The sequence below is a fragment of the Amblyomma maculatum genome, chromosome 2, assembly GCF_055883805.1.
Source record: "Amblyomma maculatum isolate TAMU_Amacu chromosome 2, ASM5588380v1, whole genome shotgun sequence".
NCBI classification, from domain to species: Eukaryota; Metazoa; Arthropoda; class Arachnida; order Ixodida; family Ixodidae; genus Amblyomma; species Amblyomma maculatum.
Window position 1 is genome coordinate 206,928,925 of NC_139345.1, and position 23,193 is coordinate 206,952,117.

The following is a 23,193-nucleotide window of genomic DNA, read 5'->3' on the forward strand; positions in this document are numbered from 1 at the left end:
GCACGGTGGGTTACACATGGGTTGCAGTCGTTACAGTAAACAGCAAACTCTCGCCAAGATAAAATTTTGCTGCAATAATCTTATCAATAAACTAACTACCATGAAAAGTTTTTATATTTTGTACCATTGTATTCTCTACAAGTTTTGAGTTACTTATTACTTATTTTATTATTGGTATGCAGCGCCATTCACAACTGGCTTTTTTTCGTCTGATGCTTAACGACAAGCTTGTGCTCAAAGCGGGGCATCTCTCTTTACCTCGGCGTGCTGAGGCGGACAACGTGTCTGTGATTGGGCTGAACAGCAAGACGCGTTCATCATGGCATTTGGCGACCTAAAAACCGACGCTGGCGTGAGCAAGCTGAATGAGCACCTAGTGCTGCGCAGTTACGTCGAGGGCTACCAGCCGTCACAGGCTGACGCGGCCGCGTACAGCGCGCTAAGCGGCGCCCCCTCGGCTGAAAAGTTCCCGCACGCCGCCCGCTGGTACCGGCACATTGGCTCCTACTCGGCATCCGAACGGTCAGCTTTCCCAGGCCAGAAGGGCGAGCCCGCTAAGGCTTCCGCCGCCGCCGCTGACGACGACGACGACGTTGACCTCTTCGGCTCGGACGACGAGGTCGACGAGGAGGCCGAGAAGGCTCGCCAGGAGCGAGTAAAGGTGCGTTGTCAGTGTGCGAGCCGAGCTTCTTTTGCTTGTATACACAGCCACATACCTCTGGATGGAGGTTCAAGTCGTTGGCAGAAGGTTGGGTGCGATCTGTCAGTTATGCTGCTGGCCATGTCGAATACGAAGCGGTCAGACGCACGCAGTCGGCACTTTCGAGCAAGCTGCTAGTCAGCATAAGAACACTTTGGAGCACGATGCCTTGGAGAGTACCGCGGTGTATACCACCTCATCGTTTCAAATTTAATTACTTGGCTCATAAATGGTGTGTGCGGAAAGTATGACCAGAAAGTCGTAACAAAAATGTACCGCGATTTCGTATCAAAATGGTGACGAAACCTGTACAATGTGGTGTCATACCATCTCGCTTCTAATTTACCGTCTATGTGCTAATCAATTTCGAGGCTAGTCTCGGACAGGGATTCGAACCGATGACATATGTATGTACCGTCTTTGCCAAAATTAACCAGGCAGTATGTTCCGCTTCTCGGTTGGTAGCAGAGAACTCGTACCACGTCTGAAGCTGTAAATCTGTGCAAAGTAAAGACGAGGTCCTGTCCTCACTTAACAATTTGTGATCATCTGGGAATCCATGTTGGCTGTACAATACAAGTAAAAAGCAAACCATGCAGCCTGGTTACTTTTGGCAAAGACTGTACATACCTCCGATTGTACGCCGTTAATTGCAAGTGTAGGTGACCACTGAGAAACAGTACTGCGCCTAACTAAAGGCATTTTAGCGCTTTCCCAAACCATGTACAGTCTAAGTGCTAAATCGCCTAGCTAAACCATGCCGAAATTTTAAGTCTTTCAAGCTGCAGTAGGTTAAGCTTAAACAGGAGAAGCCCCACCTCTCTAGGCATCGCTGTATTGTTTCTCTTAACTGGCTACTGCGAATAAACTGTGCCAATTCACTTCGGTGATTGCAAACTGCATTGCTGGAGGTGAATTTCTGCTTCCTCCTAGTTGCATGCCAGTGAATGATGAAGTAAAACAAGTTCTTATACTAGGCGGTACCAAGTGAAGTGTTTACCCCAACTTGCACAATATTCAAAGAACAGGTGGCTAGTTTACGCTTGTACAGAATGAGACACTGTATTTGGCACTGTCTGCAGGCATATGCCGAGAAGAAGGCAAAGAAACCTGGTGTCATCGCCAAGTCTAGTGTGGTGTTGGACGTCAAGCCCTGGGATGATGAGACTGACATGAAGGAGCTCGAGCGACTGGTGCGCACAGTGACCTGTGATGGCCACGTGTGGGGTACATCCAAGCTGGTGCCTCTGGCTTACGGCATCCACAAGCTGCAGATTGTCTGCGTTGTTGAGGATGAGAAGGTCAGCATTGACTGGCTCATTGAGGAGATTGAGAACTTCAAGGACCACGTCCAGTCTGTCGACATTGCCGCCTTCCAGAAGATCTAAGCTACCAATAAAACATTTTTTGCTCTGTCGGTGTGTAGAAATTGCTGGGGCCCACCAGGTCTCATGATTTGCTCATGTCATTCACCAACTCATGACCAAATTTTATTGCGAAAGCAAACTCGCACTTTCAAGCCTTCGCGTGACCCGGCCGCAGTTACGTCTTACCCACGTGACACATGGGCTGGCAGGAGCTGCCAACTTGGGTCTCTCGTTTCACATGGGATGCTTATGTCAGCATCAGCCTGCTAGGACCCTGGCATTTGCGTTACCAATACAGGCCACTAAGACACGTTCATATGGGTTGGTTAACGTTGGGCTTTATATGTGGGCTGAGGAAGAAGAAATGGATAATGCTCGGTCACCCGCAGCTAATGCTTTCACTCAATATTAGGTTCAGCAGCGTTTAACCCTTCAAATTTTTTTAATACAGAATAGTAAACTATGAAAATAAGCATGCTGGGAGCCCCAGCTAAATGTAATCAAGCTTACAAAAAAATCTCAGAAAAACCAATTTGGGTCTGTTCCAAAGTTTTGTGGCGTAGTTGAGCAATCTTTCGTCCACCATTGATACTCCAATTATTGGCTACAAGAATGAAGTGTCAATGCAGGAGTCTTAGTTCATATTAGGAGTCAAATGTTTGCACAAAGATCGTTTTTTTTTTTTTTTAAACCACTGCAATAATAGCTATGTAACCATGGTGCTGCTACAGCGTCCCAACACTTGTATCCGAGAACAAAATATGCTCTTTTCTGGAGTGGTCTCCTGGATGGGGTTTGTGTGTGCACTAGACAAGAGATAGTATGCACCGGCACTGTGCCTTGTAAGGCCAGTCAATAAAATTGAGTCATTAGAGTCCAACTCATGCAAAGTGCATCACTAATTTGCAAAACTCTCTGGACTCCTTGGTTGAATCTGCCTTTTCCTGCTCACAAAAAAGAGTTATCAAGCAAGCCAAAATAATGACGAAGAGTGCCAAGCTTGGAAGTTTGCAAGTGCGGCTGCAAAAAGTCTGGTCATGCTACTGAAGGACACTGCTAAGACTTAAACAAGCCCATCTACGCTTTGATCTTAGCCAAAAGCCAGACATACGTGTCACATGTGATAGCGACTGTGAAGTCAATGCCAAATGTGATTGCATCCCCATGTACTCCAGGACATTCATGAAAAGGGTCTCGGCTATCGCATCAAGTGGGAAAACTATCACGCTACCTCGAGGCTAGTTGAGAGAATATTCTCGAGGCTAATGGAGATGGACCAGCAACTGAGCTTGCCATATGGAAGTGAGTGAGAAGCTGCCTGCATCTCTTTAGTGCCTTGGGCAGCAGAACTATGAACAGCCAGGCAGTGCACGTGGTGTACAGTGCCTCGCACCCTTCTGCACAAATTCTTGTGCATATAGCTCTTGCTTGCTGAGCACTGTACTGGCTATGCTGTAGCACAGACTGACTCGGGCTATGAGGCATGCTGTAGTAGACAGCTTTGGAAACTTCCGACCACCTGGATTTCTATAACGTGCACCGACAAGACTGCGTTAGTTGTGCAAAAGCTTTCACTGCCTAAAGCTTGCTTCATCAACTACTGCAATAAATAATGTAACAGTATTGTGCACCATAATTATCAATGCAATGGCAAGCGTTATGCAGGTCTGAGAGCATGCCAGAGAAAAGATGAGTCGGCTGTTGTCACACAGCCATCGTTATCTCCACATTTCGGGCACCAAGCAAGTGGAGAGGACTGAAGTGCAAAGCACGAAGATTCCCAAAACATGGGCTCTTGCTGTTCACAGGCAGGGCAGAGACAGCAGAATCACAAATAGTTTCTCAAATCCTTGTTATTGCACTCAAGGTTGAAACACGAAGCACCAACCCTTCTGCTACAGAATCTGAAATCGGGCAACACGCACAATGCCGAAGCAGTGGATGGGGCGGAACCTTGAGTCAGGTTTGAACACTACCGCAAAGATGGCATTATGGCAAAGACAAAAACGTAGGCAAACATGCGACAAAATCACTCTTAGCACATGTTGTGATGCTTGTATTCACCTTCGCATCCTAACTTGTAGATGCAGTGACACACTGTTCCAGGTTTTTGAGCTTAGTGTAAAAACCGGCACTGAAAGGACAACAGTAGCCACCCACATAAAAAGACAGGTATCACAGAAAACCAAAAACCTGACTGGCAAAAAAAGAAAACCAATTAGCTTACATGTGCATCTCCCAGCCTTCCATCTTTGTCACCTTCAGTGCCAGATTTTTATCATGATTTGGCAATAATGGTAAAATAAACGCTTTGGTGGACAACACACTCTCTAAGAGGAGAGCAGACCTTTTGCTAGAAGCAAAACAAGGATGCATCAGCTCTGGGCAGGTGTGCTGCGCAGTGAAGGCCCTCCAATCACTGCAGTCACTTGGCTACAAATTCTGCTAGGCACCCAGTTTCATGTCTTTCCGCGAAAACTTGCATATTTAAGCATTCTTCACGCAACTTTAGCCACATTTTCTCTCTCTTTAGTGCACAAGCACTAGATGTGTCGCCTATGAAAAAAGTCATGCTGTAAGGGATAAGATGAGAAACCTGCTGAGCAACAACCGCGGGGTTTTCATTTACGGAAGGCCTTCTGCAGAATATTGCAGATATGCTGTTCTCAATGAGTGGAATTAAAATTATCTGCGATAGAAAATTAGGGGCCTAAGTCATGACTGCCAAAACAGTTTCACCAATAACAGTGCCCGCCAAGCAGTCAATCCTCTTTCATTCAATGTGTTCATCTGCACACTGACTTACAATCCTGCCTTGGTACTGCTCAGTCACCGATGATCGTGGCTTCATGAGACAGTGTGCAACAGATCTCGCATTGCACAGTAAGTTTCTCTCTCACACACACACACAATGGCAGCAGACTTTCTGTTTTCACTCTACACCAATAAATACTTATGCCAAAGACCTGGGCAGGCGTCTAGTCACTCCAGAAATAGAACACTAAGGATTGCCTCCACAGGCGGATAATAAATAAGTCTAAAATCTAGGGGTTAATAAAAAAGGACTAGAAAAAGCAGCAACAAAAAAGTCCTTCTACACATCAATAAATAAGCACATAGATGAATGGAGATACACCTATAAAGTAACAAGGCCAGTGCCACAGCACCGACAGTAGGCTCACTCACAGGCACCAACAGACACGGCACTGACAAGTAAAAATGCACATCAGCTCTAAACAACAACGGCACCTTTAGAACACATGGGAAGCTAACTATGGACAGTCCAACAAGGGAGCACCAGCAGCAGGTTGGCTCCAACAAAACAAATAAATTATGATCACACACATTCGAGCCACAGCTGCCGGGCAGGCACCCAAAGAACCACAACACAGTGCACTTCGCTGCTCCATGAGAGTTTAGCGAGAGGAACACCACAGAGGACAGACACTCGAGAAACAACTGCGGTGCTGTCTTTCATTTTTGTTCAGACACAATCTTCCAGCAAAAGCAAGACACTGCATCAATAGTGTGATGTGCTCTGTAACAAGCCAGCCCACCCTTTGCATTGCACCACGCCGCATTCAGGAGGGAACACAACACTTTTGAGTGCTAGCAAATGCACAGCTTTTCAGCACCACTGAGCTTGCAACACTTTACGAGCATAGCTCAGACAACGAGGCATATTTATTAGACTCTAATGCACTACTTTTTGTCATAAACATTGGGCCGCATTTTACTATCATATACGAAACTGAAAACAGTCCAAGAACAGCCCCAGCATCATTACAATGAGTAGATGACGGCTAAGTCCGTTGCCACTGGCAGTCGGTTCAGCCTATGTGCAGTCAGAAATGTTAGGCCCAACTATTTCAATGTGCTTTTTATTATTTTTTTTCTGTAGTTTGCACTTTTTGTTTTCACCACCATAAAAAATGGGTGCACATAACAATAGGGGGCACATTACAACTGCCTGATTATTACAGCATGGCAGCCATTCTGAGAATGACGAAATGTTACAGCAGTTCTTCTTCACTGATTTCAGCCAAACAAGCGCCAATGCTATGTAGGCTTTGAGTAAGACTCTGAAAGAAGCAAATTTGGAAGCTGTCGGCCGCCAGCCTGCAGGCCTCAGTGAATCTTGCAGAAATGCCCAAACTGCCAAGGTGGAAGGCTTTGGAATTGTTAAGGTAACCCTCACACTTCCCGAGGGCACATAGGCACGCGTCACCACCTGCCATGTACCCACCTGCCCACAATTCCAGTTATGCAACCTACGCTCCAAATCACTCAATACACTGATGGACCCACAAGCAACTATGCTAGCAGCAATTCTCCTGATCAGAAAGGAAAAAATGGGCCAAAAGGACTCAAAGGCAAGAAGTGATGTGAAAGTATTTCCATACGCTGAGCTGCCTTCTGTGACTGGCAATGAAATGCAGGCATTCAGTGCGCCTGGAAGGAATCTGATTTCACGTTTTTCGCTTCGGTCAAATTTTGTACAGCTGCGAACTTGCTCAAAATAGAAAACAGCCAGCTGCAAGATGTTTGGACAGATGCACTTCAAGTTTATAGGTGCTGGCCATTATGGAGAACAATTCAGTCCAAATAGAATCTCCAAAGGACATTTCTCTTTCATGATGTTGAATACAGGATGCCAGTGGTGAGAAACAGTAGCAACCAGCTGTAACGACACTCCACAAGTGAAATTACCTAAGCCTGAGACAACAAGAAGTCTTACACATGCGGCTGAAAGAAATTCCAGATAAGAACCGTCGTAAGGAACAATGACCTAAAGTTCATCCATTCAAGACAGTGCTACAGCGAAGTCACCTCAAACTGAGAAATATAAATTAAGGAAGAGACGGAAGTTTTGATCTTTCTTGGGATCGATAAACCACTTTGATGTGTACTTTGTACATGGCAAATTCAGTATTCAGTAAGCCATAAGATTCTTACCTCCTCCATAAAGCTCACCATTGAGCTTAGAGAAGCCACCTGTGTGCTCACTTTCTCCAAATGCCACAACTTCCCGCTCAACTTGCAAGATGTTTTTCAGCAAAAGTCGAGGACGCTGACTTATGTACTCACGATGCACTGCAAAGCAATAAATAATTGTGTGCAACTAAAGGAAATTTGCATCTGTATTTCGGGGTGCATCGTTCTGATAAGTGTCGTTTTTGCCCTCAGACAGTTGGTGAAAATGCCGGAAGAGGATGTGGTGGCTTGGTTGCAGTGAAAAGAACCAAAGAAACTGGACAGTGACGTAACACACATAGCGTGCACCCCCCCACAGCAGATGGAAAAAGACGCCAATGAATGAACGGGACAAATAGCCAACATCATGGTGCACTGTGACACGAAGCCTCTCACTTTGGAGTGATCCTCTCAGTACTTTTTGGCAGGTTAACTGGCTATAAATTATTTACAGGGCTATAAATTGGCTCTTCGTCTTGTCTTGCTATAAAAAATTACATCAACAATAAACTTGGAGCATTCTTTATTTCGTTGGGCAATTCAGTAGCTCCCAAGCCTAACGAGAACGGACTTTGCAGAAATGGTTAATTTTATGACAACCAGATGGCTCCACAATCACTAAAGTTATTATTGTCTGCATTCACATATGCTGAATGATGTAACATACAGTGCAATATCCCATAAAATGTTGGTGTTTTACTGCAAGCAAACGTGCATTCACTGTTCTAGAACTCCTTATCAGCTGTTGGAATGTCCTGCATCATGATCACGTGCAGTGTCTGGCAACACAAACCTATCCATGTAGGTGGTGAGTCACCAGCAATGTGACACTACACCGAAGTGTTTGACATGGCCAACATGGTTCTTAAGCACCACTTATGGTTCCTGATAGCGACGGTGCTGTGACCCTGTGTTGAGCTTGCGAGCTTGCTTGTTAGTCAGTTTTCAGGTGTCATTGGGGATAGGTGAACTCTGTGCCATTGCAAACTTCAGAAAACTTTGTCTGCAAAGTTGGCCAATGCATCCCTTTGATTTATTTACGGCGGAGAAAGAAAAAGCTCAAGAACAGCACCTCACTGGTGTTGCAGTGCCCGCATGAAAGGAATGCAAAACGTGACCTGCGCAGAGAGGTGATCACTCCACCGACCGACATTTACCTACCCTGCAGACGACGACTTACAGATCAGCGTGGTAGTAAGCGTGCATTGCATTGAGTAGTAAGTGAATGCACATCACAGATCCCTTCCACAGCTTTTTTTTTTTTCCTTCAATCTAAATGTTAAATGCGCTCTGTTGCATGAACCACTGCCACAAAGCTAGCTTTCTGTTACTCACCATCAGTGATCAGTGCTTGAATAGCCATCATAGCCTGCACTCGCAGACACCATCTGCTAGCACGCGGAGTCTTCCTTGGGTACACATCTGGCCCTTAAAATTGCAGAAAACAATGTCTGCAGTACTACACTGCTTGTATTTATTAAAGAAACCGGGGTGAATGGAGCAGCTTTTAAGTAGCCCTCTCTGCTGTGTAATCTGAAATTTGGCTGCATCCGTTTCTTCTCATGTTCCATTAATAGGAAAAGAGCATCAGTGCTGCCAGCCGTTTTGCTGTGGCATCGACATGCTGCCACCACTCACATTTGCAACTGAACAGACATCTGCTAGCGGCACTTCCACCAATAGGGTGAGAGTGAAAAGACACTTTCGAAACGAGGGTCCTCAACAGAGTTACCAGAATTGCAAGAAGGCAAAGACTGATCAAGTTGGCTAGTTCCATAGTCAGTTATCAAATGTTTACCTTGATGATGACAGAAAGTTTCATCAGCATGAGCCTAGAGCGGTCAGGCAAAAGGAATTTTGTGAGTTAGTTTGAAGCTACTAGGTGAACAGTGACTGAGGTGGGCTGTGCCATGACATCAGAAGAGCAACCAATACTTGCAGGGCAACAGACATTCATCTTCTACACCAGACTTGCCCTCACCGACTGTTAGTCTCTACAGCAAAACAAGTTCCCCGAGGCTGAACGGCTGAGAGCCACTGCTCATCACTGCGATGTACACAGGGCCAGATAAAACACCAGCTGAGACAAAATTGACATTTTTCTCAGCTTTCAAGAAGGAACTTAATTTTTTCATGCACAGCAAAAGCCTGAAGGTTGTCGCAGCTAAGTATTGGCATTCTGTGGAAACTATGCTCTGAGAGCAGAGCAAAACTCTTTTCTCAATGAGAAAAGACTCCCATTTTATGCTAATGCCTCCTCTCACCACTTGACAACAAAATGTTGGGGGCAAAGAAGCTAGCTTGCGACAAATTCCTGCAAGTTCCGTCAAAAATAAAAACAAAGAAAGGCCCTTGTTGGCCATCTTGTTTTGTTTTGTTGTTGTAAAGAGTTTGTTGAACACTAAACTTTTTAGAAGTCAGAATACTAGGGAACAATAACTAGCAATGCCCAACTTACGGTTAAGCTCATCAATGTAGCAAAATGATTCGGTTAAAGCCAACATTAGGTGACATGTCAGCAATCAGGGATATTAATTTAAGAATGAGCATGGAGGACAGAACCAAGAACACAAAAAACAGAATGGGTCATGAAAAAACTTTACAACAGCAAAATGGCTGCCATAATGAAATTCCTTGTGCAAACTGGAAAAATACCTATTATGCTAAAACAAGCTACCAGCGATGAGTGATAAATATGTGACTATGACATCTGATCTTTTGCAGCATGCATAAAACACTTTTATATGTTGAAAGTCATGACTGCCCTGTTGACACAGTAAAGATTTGTGCTAAAACACTTCAGGTCCCAAGGCAAGTTGGTTTCAAACCATGGGCTGTGCACAGTATCAGTAAATTAAAAGGTTAGTGCCCTCATTGTCCCTACAACAGTTACTGTAAGGATATTCAGTCACTGATTGAAACCAGACCAATGAACTAGAGCATAAGCGGCAAAAAACAATAGCAAGCAAACAAGGCTGAGGATGAACCCCATTCTAGATACACAAGTAAGACCACAAACGATTGCACTGAGCAGCACAGTGCAAACAAACAAAAGAGGCAATTCCTCATCTCGCTGCCAAACTCTCTAACAAGCAACACTTGAACAACAACATGGTCTCTAGACAGCAAAGTGAGGTGTCTGAAAAGGATGCCGGACGGCTGAGGAGACTCTCAATGAGCACCTTCACTTATACGTGCCACTTACAGCATGGCACTGACATACACCAGAACAGGTCATGAAACACAATGAGCAACTCCCGATAGCCTATGTACAAATGTAACTTTCAGTTAAAAGAAATCGGCCACCTGTGCAGGTGATGCGAGCTAATCGTGTGCTGAGTACAGCTGCTTCGATAAAAGGTCCAGAAGGGTAGGAACGAGACCATTTCTCCTCTTTTTCTTTCTCTGGGCCCCCATGGATATGAAACGAGCCTACTGAACATCAGTTCTGACAAACAGTGCACATTTGTGACTAGGCCACCGGCAGCTGCAAAGCTGTGTCAACCTCCTCTTACAAAAAGGCAGCCCACCAGTTAACCTTGCCATCACCCGTTCACCTTCACACTGGTGTTGCGCAAGTCCACAACAAGTGCGGTGATGTTGTCGAGGGAGCCCGCAGTGTACGCCCTGAGTGCCAGTTCCCGGGCACCGTAGAGGGGCTCGTCCAGGTGCGCCAGAGCGAGTGCTGCCGCTTGCTCATTGCTGAGTGCATCCCAAAGACCATCTGAGGCAAGCACCGCGCACGTGGCGCCCCCTGACAGGTCGAAGGTCAGCACATCTGGCTGGGCTACCAGCAGGTGGCGCTCCTTGAGAGGGTAGTCACCCAGTGCGCGCGATGTTGCCAACACGCCAGCCACACGCCACACCCCGTTGAAGGTGATGAAGCCACCAGCCTCCCGTATACGCTTGTGCTCCTTGAGCTGCGTTGATAATGCAATGCGCTTTTAATACATCACCTTGCTTACCATGCCAGCCTTGTGGCGCCATCTGTCAACATTCCAAAGAAGCACAAGAAGTGGCGATTGGCTCTGTTCATCAAGCTGTACAGCTATGTGAATCTTATGTTCACGCATTGAAATGCACTCTCGCACCACAGAACGCTGCTAAGCACAGCTTCCACCCAAAGCAGGAAACAATTAGTATTACGTGCTGCTTTGCGTTGTCTGCGATGCAGGGTTTTACATGCTGCGAAGCGGCAGCGGACTGTTATTTCACGGTGCTATACCCATGCCACTGCAGCCAGTGCATGTAATATGCTCCAGCCTATTAACTAGCAGCACAATGAAAGCTAGGAGACCCCTTTAGTCAATCACGGGAGTGTGTCAAGTTGGTTGTGCCCCTGCCCCATGTTACCTCCATATTGTCTGCTTGCACCGTATGCAAATACAGTGAAATCTCGCTACTACAAACACCACATTAATGAATGTTTTAAGAATCCCCAGCAGGTTTCCTATGTTTTCAATGCAAAACTATTTCAGAACTACGAATTTCAAAATAGCGTATATTTCAGAATAATGTACGTATTTTATTTTTTCTTCTATAATCTAGGAACATCAGTATTACGAATTCAGCTAAAGTTAACAGCGCCGCAGCTCACAACTCTCGCTTGACAGTTTCTGTGTGCACGGTCCATGGGCTGTAGCTATCATCATCAGCATATCTCGTGCCAGCTCCTAGCGTCACTATAAAGCTGTGGTTTATTATGCAGTAGCCAGCAGGCCTAGGACTAGCCGCCTGCCTTTTTTCTTTTTATTTTTTCCTATGTTGTGTGTCGTTCACCGGTCAGTCATTTGTGCCATTCATGCGTGCAAGACTGCTTTTTTTTCTTTCTTTCTTTGTGCAAGGTCTGACGATGACTGCAGCCAGCGAAGTGCCAAGAAGATAGGAACACAGCTATCATTGCAAGAAATCGACGCAGGGAAAAAGCGAACCGGCCTCTGCAGGCAGCTAGCATTGCTCTAACGACCGCCGTGATCATTTTGAAAGACCGAGACAAGATTTTCAAACTTCAGGAAGCACTGAAGATGAGGGCGTATCAAACTCTAATGTCTTTTTGCACACGGACAAAGTCCGCACTTTCATTGCTCAGTGCAATCACGCACCCGATGAGGTGTTGTGCAAAGTGGAAGGTGTATGTGCTGTAGTGGTGTAATGTAGTTCGTGATCGTGTTTGCTGCATGCGGCAGAAAAAAATAATTTATTTCTTCAAATAAATCAGGTTTTGGATAGTGCAGCATTCTTATTTGAGGTTTTGCTTGTCTACACAGGTGCCTACTGCCAAGGTATGTTATTTTCATGCCTAGGTTTTCATTACAAAAATATTTCAAAATAACGAACAATTTTTTGCAGTCCCGCAGGATTCGTTATATTCAGATTTGACTATATAGTGGGTGCAAAAGTTTAAATAGATGCCGTCTCTGTACCAAACCCTCAAAGAACATTCAGAAATTTTAAAACAGCATTTTGCATGACGTTACAAAGTTTTTCACATCTGCCCCTTTTGGTTAATATGCAAACATAGCTGCATTGTTGCGTACGAGACAGAATCATCACCCAATATAAAAAAATAAAATAAATTTTGTGCTCATGAATGTTGTTGTAGGCAAGATGGCAAACGAAAAGCTTGAGTCGCTGTTTCTGATCAATGAATGCACTGAAAGGACCAGTAACAAGTAGCTCACTCTGAAGTGAGACATCCTGCTCCAAAGTGCGCCGTCATGTTGGCAACATGATTTTAGTGTACAGGAGACTTCTGTTAAGACAAACATTGTAAAGACGAATTTTCGGATAACATGGACAATGAATGATCGCGTGGTTGGCTTCCCATATGACTGTGTAAAAAAAATTCTGTCTAAAATGAACTGTTTTCCACTTTTGTTGGTTAAGATGAACGCGCTACCGTGGACCACAGCGACTCCATGTAACAGCACTCGTGAGGCACTGTCAAGAAAAGAAAAAAAAAAATTAGAGATGCTTCTGCGCAACCAAGTACACTCACAATTGTTTCTTTGCATCGATGCAAAGAGGAGTATGGTAAAGATAGGTTGCGGGAACTTGTTTCATGGGGGGAAGCTTTCTCGGTGAGGAAAAGGATGGGCCCCATAACATCTGCGATGGCAGAGATATCGTAGCCGAAGAAGAGAAAGTATGAGTGTTCTTTGAAGAAAGAAGACGCCGGTGCGGGCGATCCTTTTTCAGTGTTCCGAGGATCCTCGCCATCGCACTGATTCCTGCTACTGCCCTGCTGACCTGCGGTCACTGTTATCGTCCCGACCTTCGACTAGGACGTGACATTTGGTGGCGTCGCCGGGTACGAATCCCATGCAGTGCAGCCCTACACGTAATTCGAGCCCGGTCTTAAGTCCAGGCCGCCGAATTTTCTTAGAATATGCCGCAGCACCTGAAAGCCGCGCTAGTCAACGTCAACAAGGCCAAGCTCCGGAATTCGGACTCTTGCCCGAGGGGAAGACCGCCAGGGCTATCGTCACCATGGCCTTTCAGCCGCAGCAAACCGACAGTGCGGCTGCTGCGCGGATCATTTACGTGCCAGTGACGCCAAGGACTGTCACCCCGTTTCGTGGCGATGGCCTGGATGATGTTGAAGACTGGGTTCAATATTACAAACGGGTTGGGCGCCACAATGTGTGGACCCCCGAACAGTGCCTTCAGAATATCTACTTCTCTCTGGAGGCAACAGCAAGAGAACCACGAGGCTTCACTGACCTCTTGGGAACTCTGTAAGAACGAATTGGTGCGCACGTTTGCGAACCAGCACCAGCGACAGCACACCGAAGATTTCCTTCACTCTCGAATTCAGGGCCCTGCCGAAAGTGTGAGAAGCTTTGTAGAGGACGTGCAGCGCCTAAATGTTCGCGCCGACCCACAGGCTACTGAGGAAAACAAAGTACGCGCCTTGATGCGGGGCGTCCAAAACGAGATTTTTGCCGGACTTTATACGCGATCCGCCGATTACAGTAGCCAGTTTTGTGGCCGAAGCAACTAACATTGAGTGCGCATTGACCACAAGAACAAACCACTATCAGCGGCTGGGCACTTACCCCAACGTCTCGAGCCTTGCCTCGTCTGGCCCTAGTGGTACTGGCCTCACCAACGTCCGCGAAATTATTCGCGAAGTTGTACGCGAAGAGCTCCGGAGGTTTTCCCCCAGCTCCTGAGCAGCCTTCACCACTATCCATCGCTATGGCCATTTGTGAGGAAATAAGACAGGCACTCATACACGAAGCCATCTCTACTGGGCCAGTGGTTGCTGCTGCAGAACAACTGGCTGAGAGTTATGCTTCTGTTCTCCGTCGGCCTCCGCTCGAACCTCACCAGTACCAATGAGTTACGGATTCTGGACCTCGGCGCCGTGAATTCTTGAGCAACACATACTTGGAGCCGCGGAGACGAAGAAAAGCCGACATCTGGAGAACTGCGGACAGCCGACCGTTGTGTTCCCACTGTGGTGAATCTGACCACATGTACCGCCGCTGCCCATACCGAGATCTTGGCCTGCGAGGATTCAGGCAGAGCGACCGACTACCTCGTTACGGTGAACAAACCCGATATATCCCGGAGTATCTTCGACGCACATCATCCCCGATGTGAACCGATGACCGTGAATACCTTCCACGCTCTTTATTGCCGATGCAAATTGACGACCGTGTATCCCGCTCGCACTCGCCACGCCGCCCTCCCATGCCTCCTCATGGGTCTCGCCGTGTCTCCTCTTCCTCGTCGGGAAAACTGAGTACAGCGACGCCTGGAGGTGGCATTGCCGAATTCGGCCAAAAGAAAGAGCCTCCACATACGTTAACATCTGACACCACGGACGACACACGCGGAAACGTAAACGGTTTTGCGGCCTCCAGTAATGTAGACGTTATAATCGACGGTCACTCGGCCACTGCACTCGTTGACGCTGGCGCCGATTACGCGGTATACAGCGGAAAGTTATGTCGCTGACTTTGCAAGGTGACCATGCAGTTGGATGGGCCTCCAATACGAACCGCAGGAGGTCACCTCGTAATTCCTGTCGGAAAATGCACCGCCCGTGTCAAAATTAATGGTGAGACGTGTCCCGCCAAATTTGTGATCTTAGAGAATTGCTCCAAGGATATTATTCTCGGAATGAGCTTTCTTCGTGAATATTGTGCAGTCATCAATGTAGGGAAGAATAAGTTAACCCTCCGAGCACGTTTTCCATCGCCGAGGTTTGGTACAGCCACCCCAGTTGCGCTTAAAGTTGATGCCAATATGTGAACTTGCCACCGCTCTCGACAGTATTTCTACCTGTTCGAGCTGACACCTCCGCATGTGGCGAATGCCTCCTGGAAGGAAGTGTACAAATGTTGCTTTCAAAGGGAATTGGTGTTGCGAAGGGAATAGCCGATGTTCATGAAGGACATGCCAACATCTTCGTGACGAACTTTAGGAACGAGCCGCAGCAAGTGACAAAAGGGGCAGTTACAGCCCATATAGAAGAGATAAGCGACGCTCGTGAGGCTGTTGTGTTCCCTGAGAGGGATATTCTGCCTGAACACACGAGGAACAACTTTAGCAACTTAACATCGAGAAAAACCTTGAGTCGTCCCAGACAAGCGAATTACTTGAACTTTTGTATCGCTACCGCGAATGTTTTTCAACGACATCCAGGGTTCTCCAGACGCCCGTCGCGAAACATAGAATTATTGTCGATGGCGCGGCCCACCCGATTTGCCAACCGTCGTACAGAGTTTCTCTGAAGGCAAGATAAGCAATACAAGAGCAAGTGCAGGAAATGCTACATGACGATGTCATCCAGCCTTCAAATAGTCCGTGGGCAGCATCGGTTGTTCTGGTAAAGAAAAAATATGGTACGCTTCGGTTCTGTAAGGACTACAGGCGGTTAAACAAGGTGACAAATAAGGATGTACCGTATTTACTCGCATAATGATCGCACTTTTTTTTTTTAAATACTGACGCAAATCTCGGGGTGTGATCATTACACGGGGTAAATTTTCTACAAAAAATTTTTGAGCACCGAAAACGCAAACAAGTTGCAGGTAAGACGTCTTAGAACATATATCTCGATTACAACCAAAAATAAAAGCTCAGTAAGGCTTACCTTCGCAATAAACGCATACATTAAGCATCACATGGAGTGCACAATGCCCATTTATTTTTTTTCGTCAGTACTCTAATCAAAGTCTGAATCCTCGCCATCCTCGCTTTCACTGCTGCACAACTCTTCGGAAACGGCAGTGTCGTCGCTGGGAGCATCTTCACAATCCCACAGGAAGTCATCTTCCGTTCCATCCAAAGCGTTAGATATGCCTGTCTTCTTAAAACTCTTAGCCACTATCTCGTCGGGGATACTGCTCTACGCTTCTGTGATCCACGAGCACAGCATCTCCACGGATGGCCTTCTAATCTTTCCGCTCGGCGTCAAATCATGCTGGCCCATCGCCATCCACTCAGCATAAAGTCGTCGAACGTTGTCCTTGAACGGTTTGTTCAAAGACACGTCGAGAGGCTGCAGCAGCGAAGTCAGGCCGCCAGGAATGACTGCAATGTCCGTGCGCAGCTCTTTCAGCTTGGCACGCACGCTGTCCACAAGGTGACCCCTAAAACTGTCCAAAACCAGAAGCGAGGGAAGCAGAAATGCTCCTGGTCTTCTTCCCCAAACAGTCTTGATCCAGTCGACCATCAGGTCTGCAGTCATCCACCCTTTCATCTGTGCACGTATATGGATGCCACGGGGAAAGTTTCCCTTCGGAATAGTCTTCCGTTTGAAGATCACGTATGGTGGCAGCTTCCGCCCGTCGGCCGTCACAGCAAGCATGACTGTGCATCGCTGTTTTTCTGCGCCAGACGTCTTCACGAGGACGCTCCGAGCACCCTTCTCGTTCACAGTTGTATTCCGGGGCATGTCGAACGTCAGTGGAGTTTGATCGGCGTTTCCAATTTGCGACATGAGGTAACCGCACTTTTCGCGAAGCCTAGTGACGAAGTGATGGAAGTCTATCACTTTGCTTTCACACGCGGCTGGGAGCCGCTGGCACAACGACGTCCGCCGCCTCAGGGAAAGTCCATTCCGTCGCATAAAGCGAGTCGTCCAACCAGAGCTAGCGCGGAAATCCTTTGCGGCGATTCCCAGCTTCCTGGCAGATGTGCGCGCCTGCGTCTGTATCATTTCTAATGACACTGCACAACCATCCTTGCGCAGGTCCCTCACGTATTCTAGGACCGCCTCCTCAACACGAGGGAACTTGCCCGTTTTGGGTCCACGGAAAGCCCGCAGTGTCTTGTTCGTAGCCATCAGCTTCTCACGCTGCTTCTTCCAATAGCGTATCCTCATTTCGTCCACGCCGAAATGCCTACCAGCAGCGCGGTTGCCATGCTCCAGTGCATAGTCGACAGCCTTGAGCTTGAACGCGGCGGTGTAACTGGCATACCGCCCCATGGTGAAATGGCGTAAACCATAGAGTTAATACAAAGACTCTAGAGGGAAAGCTGCCCGTTCACCCAATGCATTCGAGGGGTGACCGCGTGATTGCCGCCATTATCACACTGTTCATTGGTTGCCAGATGAATTTTACTTGCTAAATCTGGCACATGAAGATGGTTTGAAGCTGGCCACTTGGATCGTGGGAAGATGGCGGCGTGCAGCTAATCGACGGCGGGCGGCTACTGTTCAGTAGGTGCTGTAAACAACAGCAGAATCGTCGCGTGTGGAGCATTTCTTGTGATATGTTGCGTCGCGTACCTACTGTAACATCACATAGGTGTCCTGATTCTTCTGAGTTGTTATCGCAAGGCCGGCTATCCCTGCGATTGTTTCGCGCTTCGCACGCATTTCGTCCGTCGAGCGCACATGCATCTCCTCTGTGCCCGATCACCTGAAAATATGTCAGAAATTTGCTTTGGCGCAAGACGACGACCACAGTATATTAAAAAACAAAACAGTGACGAATTCCACAGCAACGGCCCTTGGTCTATCCGGGATGGCTAGTGCTGCATAGAGTAAATGTCAAAGGGTGCTCGTGTGTGTTTACTGTTGATCTGCTACGTCTGCTCGCAAACATCGTTTCCAATTGTTCTACATCATTCCTTTATGGCCGAGAAGGTGCTTGAAAGATTATATAATATGCTTGAAACTTGAAAACAATGTATATAAATTTCCTACAGTTGTGTTATCGGCAGCGGTTTTTAAAACTTTTGTTCAAACCTTTGTTCATTTTTGACGCAGTGAGCAGAAACTGCGCTGGCCACAATGATAAATTTGATGATGGCGGCGAACCAGTGAGAAGCTCGTTTCCCTGCCCAGCTTTCCCTCTAGAGTCTTTGTATTAACTCTATGGCGTAAACTCGCACAAAAACACAAAGCACGCTACGACGCTGCCGAATTGCAAAATGGCGAACGCCGCAAAGCATGAAATCATGGGAACTCGAACGTTACTAGACTAGGTTGGGAACTCGTCGGAATGCATTCGCTGCGGGATGACTGCAGATCAACCACCAGGCGGCTCCATGTTCGGGGTGCGATCATTACGCGGGGAATTTAAAAAATGGAATTTTGACCTCAAAATTCAGGGGTGCGATCATTACGCGAGTGCGATCATTATGCGAGTAAATATCCACTGCCCCGAATCGACGACACACTCAATCGGCTCTGTAACGCCCGCTATTTTTCGTCTATTGATTTGAAAAGTGGATACTGGCAGATCGAGGCGGATGAGCGAGACCGAGACAAGACCGTGTTTATAACACCGGATGGCCTTTACGAGTTCAAGGTGATGCCGTTTGGCTTATGTACAGCACCCGCGACATTTCAACGCATCATGGACACGGTGCTCGCCGGACTGAAGTGGCAGACGTGTCTAGTTTATCTTGATGAGGTAGTTATTTTTTCAAGCACCTTCGCTGACCATCTTGTGCGCCTCGAAGCGGTGCTTCGTGCAATATGGCACGTCGGACTCACACTCAAGCCTTCGAAATGTCGGTTCGCATATGGTGAACTGAAGTTTCTTGGGCATATAGTCAACCACAGAGGCGTGAGACCAGATCCCGAGAAAACAGCGGTCGTGGCGTCCTTCTCACCACCGTCGGACAAGAAAACTGTCAGAAGCTTCCTTGGTCTCTGCGCCTACTTCAGACGTTTCATTCGCAACTTCGCCCAGATCGCAGCGCCGCGTATCCACCTTACGAAAGACGGAGTCGACTTTGTGTGGAATGAAGAGCAAGAGTTAGTATTCAGGCAACTAAAGCAAGCCCTTTTGTCACCATCTATATTAGGCCACTTCGATCAAAATGCTGACACTGAACTCCACACGGATGCCAGCAACAAAAAACTAGGGGCAGTGCTTGTACAATTCCAGGATGGCGCTGAGCGGGTTATTGCGTACGCAAGCCGAACTCTTTCCAAGGCAGAAGGCAATTACTCGACGACAGAAAAAGAATGCCTCGCCGTCATCTGGGCCATAAACCAGTTTCGGCCTTATCTGTACGGCTGCTCGTTTCGTGTGGTCACCGACTACCATTCGCTGTGCTGGCTGGCCAATCTTAAGGATCCCGTGGGCCGGCTTGCAAGGTGGAGCCTTCGGCCACAGGAGTATGAAGTCACAATCGTATATAAATCTGGAAGAAAACATCATGATGCTGACTGCTTGTCTCGAGCACCTGTGGGACCGTCACCAGAAGGCGCAGATGATGAGGAAGACAGCTTCCTTGGGGCCTGAATCCTGACGATATGGCAGATCGGCAATGACATGATCCACAGCTTCGTCAACTGGCGCATCTCGCAGGAGATGAAGATGCGGTACCTCGGGTTTTCCTGCGTATTCTCCCTGCATTTAAGATCCGGAATGGTATCTTGCACAAGAAAAATTTTGACAGCAGCCAGAGATCGTGGCTTCTTGTCGTGCCGGAAGACCTGTACAGTGAGGTCACTGAAGCGTGCCACGACAATCCTACCGCTGGTCATTTTGGATACAGCAGAACACTTTCGCGCAATCGAGAAAAATATTACTGGCCGAAACTCGCAAAGTATGTGCGTCAATATACAAGAACCTGTCGCAAGTGCCAAAGGCGAAAAACACCTATGCGACCGGCGGGTCTTCTCCAGCCAATCGAGCCACCACCGAGTGCCCCGTTTCATACCATTGGAATGGATTTTTTGGGCCCATTTCCGATGTCGCAATCAGGCAACAAGTACATTATCATAGCAACGGACTATCTAACGTGCTACGCTGAGTCCCGTGCACTTCTGTGCACTGTGTGTACACAAGTGCCTAAGTCCACACACATAACTTGGTGGTTTTGTTGCAAGTGCTCTTGAAGACCTTTGAAGAACTTCAGATTGACATTGGGCCCATCCATCGATATCTGAAGAATCTTGGCAAGAGGCAAAGGCTCGAGGGCGCTTAGCAACTTTTCCTGAATGTCATCAGCTGTGGAATGCCCCATAAAAATGGAGGTGTAATACCTGGTTGTCACAACTTTCAGAGTCCAAAGAATTTCAGCGTCAGTGACAAGCTCGTGCGCTTTGCAAGCATCGTTTAGGCTTGGCGACTGCGAGGAACACGCGCTAGTAGACTGCTCTACCGCGACCGGCGTCAGGTACCTTTTCAACGCGCTCCCTTGCGCTACCTTCATTGCGCCAATATGCTTGCCGCTTTTCATGCGACTTTTTAAAGCGGATTCACCCATGGCCGTCACATCCACAGTTTTACCGCAAAGCTTGCACTTAGCCCGATGCGGACTCGTTGTATCAGGCGCAATCCACTGCTTGTATTCGTCATGATGGAGCCAGGTAGCCTGAAACTTGCTCTTTCCGGGCATTGTGTCACATATGAAAATATCACGTGCGCTGACAGGCAGAAGCCACGCTCATTCCAAAAATGCAAGCACTAGGGCAACGCCAGCGTAGACACGGCCGCACGGCTCGGTAAACCTATCTAAAAACGTTGGGCTCGGTGAGTGATGGCGATGCGATAGCAATGGGACGACGCAGCCGCGCGCCCACTGCAGTGTTGCCAGCCGCCTAACGAGAATGCGCTAAATAGGCTAAAAATCTATACGTTTCCTTCCCCGCAGTTCATTCAGAACTCAGTCAAGAATAAAAGTTTAGCAACAAAAACGTTTTCATGACGAAAAACACCAGTTCAAATTTAGTATTCAAGGAATTCAAGAATCTTCAAGGACCAGTCATAAATTCAAGGTTTTTAAGGGCCTTGAAAATAGACTTCCGTAATTCAATGGTATTCAAGGTTTTCAAGCACCTGTGTGCACCCTGATACAAATACAAGTGTAATTCTCATCGCTAAAGTACTCTCAATAAAACAGAACTACAGAGTTGCAAAACAATCCTCCAGGAACGTGTTCACACCTATTTCAAATTTTTCAATGTCTATTTGGTCCACAACGTTACTTGGCAGTTTATTCTAGATCTCTACTGCATCGAGAAAGAAGTAGTAGTGATACACATCAGTAAGTGTAACAGGTTACAATACCTTACTGTGATTTTTTCGTGGGCAACGCTTCAGAGGAGGTGCAACATAGTGTTTTAATTTTTACTTTATCATCATTATAGAAAAAAAGTTTCAATTTCTGCTTTTTTCTTACGTATAGTAATTCTAACTGAAATTTTATAATAAATTTTGTATGTGCTTGTAAAAGAGTCAACCATTGTATTTTTCACTGGAAGACCTGCCAAATGAGTTTGCTGAGGCTTGGACATGCTAATTAGGCCAAAACTTCCTTCTTTCCAACAGAAACAATAAACGCCATATGAAAGGGTTAATGAATATACAAACAGCAATGTGGCAGCCACAGGAAAATAGAGGGCAAGGTAAAAGGCACTAACGTTGGCTGGCTCACATGCGAGCATGGTGATTAAAATTACAAACAAGGTTATGTTAACAATGACTCACATGATGACAACATGCCAACCAAAAGTGCATGCCAGTTCATAAAAAAAAAACAATTATGAGGGACTTTAGCGACTAAAGTAGTAAAAGGCGAAAGCCTGAGAAAAGTCTCATCTTGTCTAGTGTTCCTGCCATCTGCAATCACACACTTAAACGCGCGCCAAGGAACGCCAGGAGCGATGGTATACCATCCAAATGCACACTTGTCGGAGAAAGTGTGACAGATACTGCGCCTTTCCTCCAGAAGTCTCATTTTGTCTAGCGTTCCTGCCACCTGCAATCCCACACTTGAACGCAGCGCCAAGGAACGCCATGCGACAGCCGCCGCAAAGGCGGGACACACTTTGTCCACGACAGTATGAGACATTAAAGGCTTTCACCTTAAAAAAAGAGAAGCTGCCTCCATCATGCATACTACCTGCTGGGGCTTGTGGTCGAACGAGAGGGGTACAGCGAGTCCCCGGGCATCTGCCAGCACACCCCGCGAGTCACCCACATTAGCCACCACCAGGCGGCTGCCATGCACCAGGGCCACCAGCAGGGTTGAACCTGCATCATCATCAACGAACACCAGCAAAAGTCACCCACTCTCCATAAGGGGCAGCAGACTGCTATGCTAAGCTGCCAGCAGACTTATCACAAATTAGCTATAATCGACAAGACTGGCACTGCATGATCAGGTGACAGCCTGACGTGTGGGTCCACTATAATTTAAACAGCAGGAGCCATAAGTCAAGAAGAGACCATATTGAGTGCACCACCTTAATTGGTCCATGACACCCTTATCTCATGTAAACACCTTGTGAGACCCTCTAGCATGTACAGTCTTTGTCATAAGTGTAGAGTCCAGGTGTCCTGCGGCTTCAAATGCATTTTCCGAGTTCCGAAACTCTTGGTAGTGAGAAGATTTTTTTGTCCTGTCCTCTCCTATGAGAAAGACCTCCACTAATGCTAAATCAGCGCCACTACATGGCTCAGAAGGAGGCCCCCTAGGCTCTACACTTTTGATGACGGCTGTGCATGTACCCATGCAGAGCAACCCCCCCGACACGCATCCAGATACCAGCAACCCAGACAACTAATGGACAACTGATGAAAGGCACATTTAAGCTAAAGACCAACACCGCGTTTACAAACAACAACAGGAGTGCTCGCGACGCCGCAGCAGACTGTAGATGAAAAGTAGGCTTAGTGCCCATAGCAATGCATGGAAGCAAAAATTTTCAGTTTTATAAATTAACGG

The 23,193-nt window shown here is 47.0% G+C and overlaps 2 protein-coding genes across 2 annotated transcripts in view; one reads left to right on the plus strand and one right to left on the minus strand.

Annotated features, from left to right (window-relative positions):
* Positions 1 to 227: 227 nt before the first annotated feature.
* LOC146201124 (elongation factor 1-beta-like) lies at positions 228 to 2,117 on the plus strand. Its single transcript, XM_084595652.1, has 2 exons — positions 228 to 661; positions 1,783 to 2,117. Exons 1-2 carry the CDS (start codon positions 320 to 322, stop codon positions 2,086 to 2,088), a joined length of 648 nt encoding a protein of 215 aa, XP_084451778.1. The 5' UTR covers positions 228 to 319; the 3' UTR covers positions 2,089 to 2,117.
* LOC146201125 (protein phosphatase 1L) overlaps positions 1,951 to 23,193 on the minus strand; it is a 42,217-nt gene continuing 20,974 nt past the window's right edge. The window contains exons 4-5 of the mRNA XM_084595651.1: positions 22,369 to 22,499; positions 1,951 to 10,961 (exon numbers count right to left, since the gene is read on the minus strand). Of these exons, the coding sequence (XP_084451777.1) occupies positions 10,587 to 10,961; positions 22,369 to 22,499 (506 nt within the window). The 3' untranslated portion in view covers positions 1,951 to 10,586. The remainder of the gene's footprint in view (positions 10,962 to 22,368; positions 22,500 to 23,193) is intronic.

Excerpts from the sequence above, each read along its gene's own strand:
- LOC146201124 (XM_084595652.1), top strand. The coding sequence starts at position 320 with ATGGCATTTGGCGACCTAAAAACCGACGCTGGCGTGAGCAAGCTGAAT. Across the intron at positions 662-1,782 it reads CTCGCCAGGAGCGAGTAAAG|GCATATGCCGAGAAGAAGGC; the intron begins GTGCGTTGTCAG and ends CACTGTCTGCAG.